This window comes from Pyrus communis, chromosome 15 (assembly GCF_041283825.1).
Source record: "Pyrus communis isolate YQ-2024b chromosome 15, ASM4128382v1, whole genome shotgun sequence".
Taxonomy (NCBI): Eukaryota; Viridiplantae; Streptophyta; class Magnoliopsida; order Rosales; family Rosaceae; genus Pyrus; species Pyrus communis.
This window is the reverse complement of record NC_142579.1, coordinates 31,341,266-31,351,158: the sequence shown is the minus strand read 5'-3', so window position 1 is coordinate 31,351,158 and position 9,893 is coordinate 31,341,266. Positions and strand designations below refer to the sequence as shown.

Below are 9,893 nucleotides of genomic sequence, written 5' to 3'. Positions count from 1 at the left end.
ATAAAAATGAAAAACAATAAATACAGCTGTAGGAGGAAAAAGTTTGAAAGTCAACTGTAAATAAATAGTGCTATTTTAACCATCAACTGGTAACATCTATCTAATAAAAGTAAGGCACATCAACATATGTGAGTCTCAATTCTATTATTAGAGATGGTCCAAACAATGGTACAAATATGCAATAAAAGTAGCATTTTTGATAAATATTTACCAAATCAAATCGAAATTATGAAAGCTAGCAGCTCGGCCATTTAGCTGTGTGTTCACTTGAGCAGCTCAAAGTATGCATATACGTGAGTATATCTATGTGATCATGCACTAGAGTTAGTGTTTAATCTGGTCAGAAGAATAGTGGGCTCGTAGTTCACTTTTGTAAAGACAATCGGAATAATCTTATTTGGTCTTGGAGGAGGGTGTGGAAGAGCATGTCTTGATGTGCTATACACCAGGAGTAGAGAATAGAGATGGCCTGATGTAGGACAAGAAGAATGGATAGGAATATAATAAGAAATCCAGATTCACTCCGCCCTTTGGCATCACACTGGCGTTCGGGGATCACACTGAAGGTGCCTCGGAATCACTCCAAGGTTGCTTGGCCTCACACAGAAGCATGAATTCACAGAACTGTTAAAGGAGGAAAATTGTTAATGAGTTATAGGAATCAGGAAGATAGTCAACAATCACAGTCAATCTTCCGCTACAAACAGAGCACCGATCCTGGTGACTCTAGACGCTCATTCACCTTCCGCTACAAACACAGTCAATCTTCCCTGCAAACAGTTTACATGGGTGACGAGAAACCAACAGATGTGATGCCAAATGCATCTGATCCTCTCACCCTTCACCACTCGGATTCACCGAGTCTTGTTTTAGTCTCAAAACCCCTTGACGGACACAACTATGGACAATGGAGCCGTTCTACGCGCTTGCTCTCACCGCAAAGAACAAGCTCGGATTTATTGATGGGTCTATTAAGGCTCCTGCAACCACCGATGCAAAGTTTTTCATTTGGCAAAGATGCAATGACATGGTACTATCGTGGATTTGGCAATCGATGAACGCTACTATTTCGAGTAGTATACTCTACTGCAAAACCGCATTTGCTGACTGGAAGGATCTGGAGGATTGTCTCTCACAAGGGAACGATTCAAGGATCTATCAAATTCGACAAGAAATTGCTGAACACCGACAAGGGCAGTCATCTGTATCCGACTACTACACCAAACTCAAGGCTTTTTGGGACGAATTGGGTTCATATCATGAGCCCATTGCATGTGATTGGGGAGGAGAAGGAGAGAGTCATGCAATTCTTGATGGGATTGAATGACTCGTACTCGACCATACGAGGATCGATCTTGATGATGAGTCCTCTCCTAGACACACGGTGAGTCCATGGCTTAGTCATTCAACATGAAAGACAGCTGGATGTGGCAAACAATCGTGAGCCACAATCTGGTGTCCACGCGATGCAGGCTAGACGCTTCACAATGGCAAAGGGCAGTTCCAGTACAGGCGACTCTACCTCGCGCAAGCTGCTGAAATGCAGCTATTGTGATGGTGATGGACATCTGGTGGATCATTGCTTCTATCTCATTGGCTTCCTAGTGAGCCATAAATTGCACGGAAAGAATGTTAAACCCAAGAATAAACACACATCCCATGTGCTCACAACATTGAAGCACCTCAGCCAACTAATACCGTAACTGACACAACAAGAGCAACCACCACCAACGGCCCAATGTTCGCAACTGAGCAGTACAACCAAATCATTGCCATGCTTCGAAATGGGAACGGTAATGGCCAGCAACTTGCAAATGCAACAGGTATTTATACATCCACATGTAATATCGCACAACATGATCCACATTCAACACTTTACTGGATTGTGGATAGTGGGGCGACTGATCACATATCCCGCTTACCACCGACGCACAATAAAACTGATACTTGCCATGATTTTGTGGGCTTACCTAATGGGGGACAAGCAGAAATTAAAGGAATTGGCTCTGTCAAGTTGTCTCATGATCTGACACTTGATGGAGTTCTTCATGTTCCAAAGTTTCGAGTCAATTTATTGTCTGTAAGTAAAATGACACGAGCTCTACGGTGTATCGTAATTTTCTTTCCGGATTTTTGTGTTGTGCAAGACGTGGATACGAAGAGGATGATTGGCCTGGGCAAGCATTTTGATGGGCTTTATTATCTCACACCAAGCCAAAACCCTCATCTAGCCAACCATGTTCACCACATTACTGACTTATGGCACCAACGCCTAGGACACCCTTCATCTACACCTTTACATTCCTTGTCAACAAGTGTTCCAGAAATAATGTTTGAGTCCAAACACACATGTGAAATTTGCCATTTGGCAAAACAAACTAGATTGTCTTTTCCTTCAAGTTCACTTAAATCTATTGCATTTTTTGACTTAATTCATTGTGATATTTGGAGGCCTCACAAAATTCATACACATTCAGAGGCACATTATTTTTTAACCATTGTAGATGATTTTACTCGATTTACATGAGTGCATCTTATGCGTTTCAAGTCTGATACACAATCCTTGATAAAATCATTTTTTTCTTAGGTCAAAACTCAATTTCATTGTGACATTAAAATCTTACGCGCCGACAATGATGGTGAGTTTCTATCCATGCACAGTTTTTTGGAAACGAATGGAACCATCTTTCAACATTCTTGTTCACATACCCCTCAACAAAACGGAGTTGTTGAACATAAACATCGGCATCTTTTAAATATTGGCCGTGCCCTCTGTTTTCAAGCCAATTTACCACTAAAATTTTGGGAGGAAAGTATCCAAACAACTTGTTACCTCATCAATCGACTTCCCACACCATTATTATGCCACCAATCTCCCTACGAACGTTTACATGGTCAATCACCCACTTATTCTCATCTACGAGTTTTTGAATGCCTTTGTTATGCCACAAATCTTCTTCCCACACACAAATTTGAAAATCATGCGGCTTTGCTCACGCCCACTACTGCCTCTTCCTCCAGGTCCGGTACTCGCTGCCCCCTCCAACGGTATGTTTCTTATGCTCAGTTGTCACCTACTTACCGGACCTTTGTTTCTAATGTATCTCTACTTGTGGAACCATCCACTTATGAACAAGCTTGTCATAACCCTCATTGGGTTGCAGCCATGGACACTGAACTTCAGGCTCTTGAAGCCAATCAGACTTGGAGCATGGTTTCCTTGCCTCTTGGTCAGCGTTCGATCGGTTGTAAGTGGGTCTTCAAGATCAAATATAAATCGGACGGAACGATAGACCGTTACAAAGCTCGTTTTGTTGCTAAGGGTTTTACCCAACGTGAAGGTATCGATTACAAAGAAACCTTTGCTCCAGTCGCGAAGCTCACCAATGTGCGTTGTTTGTTGACCGTCGCTGCTGTTCGTAATTGGCCTTTACATCAGATGGATGTGTAGAATGCGTTTTTTTCATGGCGATCTCCATGAAGAAGTGTACATGCTGCCTCCGCTTGGTTCTGGTCGACAGGGGGAGTGTCTCGTGTGTCGACTCCATAAGTCTTTGTATGGACTCAAGCAGGCCTCCCGAAGTTGGTTTCAAAAATTCCACTCTGCCATTTGCAATATTGGGTTCACACAATCTCAGGCTGATTACTCCGTGTTCACTCAAGTCACTGGTGGTTCTCTCACCATTATATTACTATATGTTGACGACTTGGTTATTACAGGGAATGATGATGCCGCAATCAATAATCTTAAATAATTCCTCAATAGCCGCTTCCGGATTAAAGATCTTGGACCCTTGAAATACTTCGTTGGAGTTGAGGTGGCACGTTCAAAAGCCAGCATTACCATTTGTCAGCGCAAATACACACTAGACATATTGGAAGAGGCCGGTTTACTTGGTGTTAAGCCGGCAAAGGTCCCAACGGAGCCTGACGTGGTATTATTGCCCACTGGTAGCAATCCTCTCAAAGATCCAACGAGATTTCGACGATTAACTGGGAAGTTGATTTACTTGACAATTACAAGGCCAGAAATCATATATGCCGTCAATACCTTAAGCCAATTTATGCAGGAGCCAAAGCGACATCACCTTGATGCAAAACATCGACTCCTCCAATATCTTAAAGAAGCTCCAGGTCAAGGGTTATTGCTCTCTGCACAAAGTAAACTGAATTTGATTGGTTATTGTGATGCGGATTGGGCTCATTATCCAATCACAAGTCGTTCTGTTACAGGTTATTGTATCTTTCTTGGGAACTCACTTGTATCCTGAAAAAGCAAGAAGCAGGTCATTGTAGCCCGTTCATCTGCGGAAGTACAATATCGTTCCATGGCTGCAGTAACTTGTGAACTTACATGGTTAAGATACTTGTTGAGGGACTTGCATGTAACTCATCCTAATCCAACAAGATTATTTTGTGATAATCAGGCTGCTTTTTACATTGCAACAAATCCCGTGTTCCACGAGCGGACCAAGCATATTGAGCTTGACTGTCATACTATTCCCGAGAAAATTCAAAGGGGAGAAATTAGAACGGCCTATGTACAAACAGGGGAACAAATTGCTGACATGTTCACTCAGCCATTGCGGGCACCTGTTTTCCGTTCACACCTTGGCAAGTTGGGTGTTATTGATATCAGTTATCCACACTCCAACTTGAGGGGGAGTGTTAAATGAAGAAAATTGTTAATGAGTGATTTAGGAATCAGGAAGATAGTCAACGATTTGGCTACAGGGATTTTAGGAGTAAATGTAATTAGCATCAAATTAGGATTCTTTTACTTAGAATAGTTTTCAGCTGTTTGTATAAATCCTTGCATTCTCTGTACAAAGATATATCAACAAAATCACCAATTCTACAACTTTACATTCTTTCCACTAACACTGATATTGAAAGAGACTCAAAGACAACAAACTATCAGACATTGCATTTGTTTCATAGGAAATTATAGACTCTCATTGACTATACTTTGTTTTGTTTTGTTTTGATCCTGCATCAACTTCACTGTTTCTTCAATTCAGATTTCTATTCTGTTTTAACACCCCACCCCCAACCCCCGGTGGAATGTCTTACCCCTCACCTATCCCCAGAAGTTACCATTTACCGTCCAGTCTGTCCTCATTTTAGTGAACAGTTTGTAAAGATGATTTCCCTTATCATGCACTTCCTGGTTATGAACACCCAAGTCTACATTCATCAGCTTGTTGACAACTATACGTAAGAACTCCCAAGTCTTGTGCAAGGCTGCAACAAATTTATCTGGAGACCTTCCTAGTAGTACTCCTAGCGGGATGAGCCAGTACAAGAAAATTATCAAAACTTTGACAACTCTATTTCCTGTGTGGGTAGGTGTTACATTTCTTTTAACCAGATTCTCATCTTCGGTACTTCTTAATTGCTTACTTCTGTGTATATTTTAAACAAAGCTTTTTCACGAACAGTTGGAAGTTTTAAATCTACTTCCATGGACAGGTCATGCTGGGCACCATCCTTGGGATCTACAAGCCAGCTGCGGTAATATCTTTGCCTGCTACTTGATTGTGTTGCATATCAACTAGCACATGGTTAGCTTATTTACATGGTTCCTACGGGTAACTTACACACCCTCAAATGCATGCATTTTCTTTGGTTGAGCAGGTCCTGGAAAATGTTTGCAGCACTTATTAGCGTATACTGCTACTGCAGTACTATGAAACCAAAATCAACAGTCTTGTCTTTATTGTAATGTCACATATTGAGACAAAGGTTATTTTGTGGTCTCTCTGTAGGTATTCCACAATAGGAGCTATTACTATGACACCACTTCTTACCAAGCTTCTTGCTGGCCAGCTTGTTCCAGTTGATGCCGCAGTAAGTTGAAACACGGTTCATAATTCCGTTGATAAGTAATGCATCAACTTCTGCAGTTGATAAGTAATACTTGACCAGCACTTCCTAGACTAATTGGAGAAATGTTACAGATAAAAGAAAATATACGGAAACAGTCTGTCTACGCTGACATTTCCTCCCCACCATCTTTGCAGGGCCTGGCACTCAGTACTTTCCAGGTTGTTTTAATGCCAACAATCGTTGGAGGTAAATTGAAGGTTTATAATTATCATTAGAATTCGAAAATCCTACTACAAAACATAGCTTATTTCCAATATCTGGACATAAATTTATAATCAACACTCTCCACCCTTTTTTATGTAACAGTACTGGCAAACGAGTTCTTTCCCAAATTCACTTCAAAGATAGCTGCGGTGACACCTTCAATTGGAGTAATGCTCACCACTCTACTCTGTGCCAGCCCGGTAGGTCACAAACATTAACTGAATCGACTTCCATACAGGTACATTTTGTTTTTCACCTCAGTAAATTCATAGTAGCTACATTACGCATCTAATAGAGTAACTGAATTCTTATAATTGTTAAGATCGGGCAAGTTTCTGAAGTCTTGAAAACACAAGGAGCTCAACTAATACTCCCGGTGGCTGTTCTACGCGGTGCTGCATTTGGTGTTGGTTATTGGATTTCAAAATTATCGTTCGGTGAATCTCTCTCTCTCTCTCTCGTTCTGGCATCCATCTATTTCTTGTCAGCGAAATAAACCATACCAATTTTTATTATATAGGAATTTTGTATAATTATTCTATCATTTGTAAAACAAAAAAAAGTGTATGCAGAAATACATCATGAGTAATCCTGATTATAATTCAAATGATGATTAATAGCTAAGCAATAATTTTTTTTATTTTTATTTTTCGAAATAAAAGAGAGATAAACAAGAATATTTGACGAATCTTGAAACTATTGATCAACTTTTTTATTAAATTTATATTGGAAATAAATTAAAACTATAAACACAAATAATTATTTCCAATTGAATAGCCTAAGGGAATCCAAACAAAAACAAGAACAAATTAACTGTATTTTCACCATCCCATGGTCAATTGAAAATTAAGAATCGCCATTTCTTCAAACTTTTGGGATCGCTGGTCTCAGTTATATTATATTAATACTAGAAAAGGTTATCGGTCAAGAATTTTAGGTGCTTATACCATTTCCATAGAGTGGGGATGCAGGTAAACATCGGATGCAAATTTCTTTCTCCTTGATCTTGGACAAAATTGCACCTACAAAACAAATAACATCTTAGGTTAAGGCCAAGAGCCTAACGCGCCCTTGATGAATGGAGGAGCTTTGACTGAAGAACCTCCGATGCCAAAGTTAGAATTTAGAGAGAAAATCTAGTTTTTTAGAGAAAAATGGGATTCAATATATAGAGCATGGCCGGCCCTCTTTGGAAGAGAGAGTGGTCGGGCCTTGGATGTTTTTTGGGGTGTAATGTGATTAATTTGGTGATTAATGGATTAATTAGGAATTAATTTAATTTATAGGGAAGGTTTTGAAGGTTATGGAATGATTTCCTTGTAGAGGATATGGAGTAAGGATGGATGAGATAAATTTGAATTTGTTATCTATTTTGGGCACTTTTGACTTGGTTGATGGATGATTCTCCATTGCTCGCGTGTAGGAAACCCGATATGTCTCGAGGGTAATTTTGCTCTCTTCACCTAAAAATTCATGTGTCGCTTCTTGATTATTTTTTTGCTTCACAATCGCCTCATTTAGTATTTTCTTACTGATTCTGTCGCGGTGTTTGTCAAGGTTGAACGAGTTCATACATTTAAGTACCTGCTGATTACCTTCGCGATATTTCATTTGCAGAGCTCAGCACTTGGATTTTTACTAGCTCAAAAGCATTTTACAAACCCTCTTGTTGCCGTCCCTTCTGCTGTCAGCGTTGTTTGCATGGCGGTACGATTCTCTTAAAATCTCTTAATTTCTTTCTTAACTATTTTTTTTGTCAATTAATCATGGGAGTTCTACCTAGTACAACCTTAATTACGGTCATCATAAATTGTCCCTCCTAAACAGCTTGGTTGGAGTGCTCTTGCTGTCTTCTGGAGAAACAGCCCAATTCCCATTGATGACAAGGATGATTTCATGGAATTTAAAATGCTTGGCCTCCCATTTTGTCTGGGTATTTTTTAATTAATAATTATTTGTTAGACTTGTGTCCAGTTTTAGGATCATGAGAATTATTATTATCATTCTAAAATCTGTATTTTAAATTTTTTATAATTAGAAAAAAAAAATAATGAAATAAGATTTTTAAAATGTTAATAATAATTTCATATTTTCATTAGAGCTAATAACACCGAGCTTGTCTTGTTACATGTATATCATTGCACCGAAGTTCTCTGTTCCAATCCCGTCTCTCCAAATGTCGCTTCAATCAAGAAAAAGGCTTTTACGCGCACATTGGAGGAAGTGCTTGAATTCAACCATGTGATTAATGACAGATTTTTGTACACAACTGGGTTCATAATTCATAGATATGTGCTGGAAAGCCTGGAATCAGTTTTCTTTTTGTTGGCTTGTGATCTCCTATCATGCATCAGTTTTGGGATTAGGGTTTTTTAGGAAATTGGAATTGAAAATCAGATAATTATGCTCTACACTAATCTTCTTATATATAAAGCCAACACAGAAGGTGAATAGTACTTTTGATGCCATCAAGCTTTAACAAAAGTATTTGAACAAAAATGCCCCTCAAACAAAAAATTTTATAGGCATCCAAAAATAATGCATCAAATAAGACAAGGTATTTTCGTCATTTTAATAGTGTTTTTTTAATAATTAATTTTGGGAAGTATTATTGGCATTCCAAAAATCTCATTCTACACTCCTCACAAGTGTATTTTTCTTTCCTAATATAGAAAGTTCGGAGTGTAGAATGAAATTTTTGGAGTGCTAATAACAATTCCCTTAATTTTTGGTACAATTATTTATTTATTTATTAGTGTCTCACAATAGTCTAGCAATAATGTGATTCAATTGCCCTATTTTTAAACGCGTTCAAAACATCTTAAGAGACGTGTAATGCCGATTATAAAAAAGGTCTTTCGCAAGCGGATAATAATGTGATTAAATAAGTTGTCAAATGATTATCTTTTTTTTTTTTACAACGATATTATCTACACTAATGGAGAGGGATGAGCTTAGCATCACAATGGGCTAGCAATAATGTGATTCAATCAGTTGTTTATTAAATATTATTTTCTCTATTTTTAAACACGTTCAAAACATTTTAAGAGACATTATAAAAAAAAAAAAAAAAAGTCTTTTGCACTTGGATAATAATGTGATTAAATTAATTGTCAAATTATTATTATTATTTTTTTTTAAACAAACGATATTATCTACACTAAGGGGAGAGAGGATGGACTTAGCCTCACAATTGGCTAGTAATAATGTGATTCAATCAATTCTTTATTAAATATTATTTTCTCTATTCTTAATGTAAATTCTATATAGACCGATTTTATTATGTAAATTCATTTGCTTTAATTGGTTTATGAGGGGTTTCTTCTAACTTGATCTAATATTATTCATTTACTTCAAATATTTGATTTTTCTTTTGTCAATTTACACATATAAATACATTTAAAACTTGTAAATCATGTGTAGCATGCCGTGATTCAAAAGATGTCATCTGCACGCACGTGAGTGTGTGCATAAAGGCTAGTCATAAATTAATCAAAAAATAGAGGAATAAAGGGTCATGAATGATAATATCAGTGAGATAAAACGCGGTCTAGGCGGTGGTGCTCCACCATTATTAACTCGAAATCGTTCACTAAATCGACAAGGACATTAAGCGGTGTAAGGCGGCCGCCTAGGCGGGCTAGGCAGGCTCGACGGACGCTGGGCGGTCTAGAAAAGAAACTTTTGTCGCGAGACTCACAACCTTCTTGTCTCCCCGAGTCTCGCCGCCTGCCTCTCTGTTTGCTAGAAGAGAAGTCGAATATGGTGAGAGAGAGAGAGAAAGGTAGATGAGATTTGTG

The 9,893-nt window shown here is 38.5% G+C and overlaps 1 protein-coding gene across 1 annotated transcript; it reads left to right on the top strand.

The window, feature by feature from the left end:
- The first annotated feature begins 5,779 nt into the window (after window positions 1–5,779).
- Window positions 5,780–8,037, top strand: LOC148690858 (sodium/pyruvate cotransporter BASS2, chloroplastic-like). The gene is made up of 6 exons (XM_088685030.1): window positions 5,780–5,850; window positions 6,024–6,075; window positions 6,196–6,293; window positions 6,416–6,553; window positions 7,711–7,800; window positions 7,921–8,037. Exons 1-6 carry the CDS (start codon window positions 5,794–5,796, stop codon window positions 8,035–8,037), a joined length of 552 nt encoding a protein of 183 aa, XP_088541156.1. The 5' UTR covers window positions 5,780–5,793.
- Window positions 8,038–9,893: the final 1,856 nt, after the last annotated feature.

Coding starts and splice junctions, on each gene's coding strand:
- LOC148690858 (XM_088685030.1), top strand. CDS start 5,794: ATGACACCACTTCTTACCAAGCTTCTTGCTGGCCAGCTTGTTCCAGTT. Junction 5,851..6,023: donor TTGTTCCAGTTGATGCCGCA/GTAAGTTGAAAC, acceptor CCATCTTTGCAG/GGCCTGGCACTCAGTACTTT. Junction 6,076..6,195: donor AATGCCAACAATCGTTGGAG/GTAAATTGAAGG, acceptor TTTATGTAACAG/TACTGGCAAACGAGTTCTTT.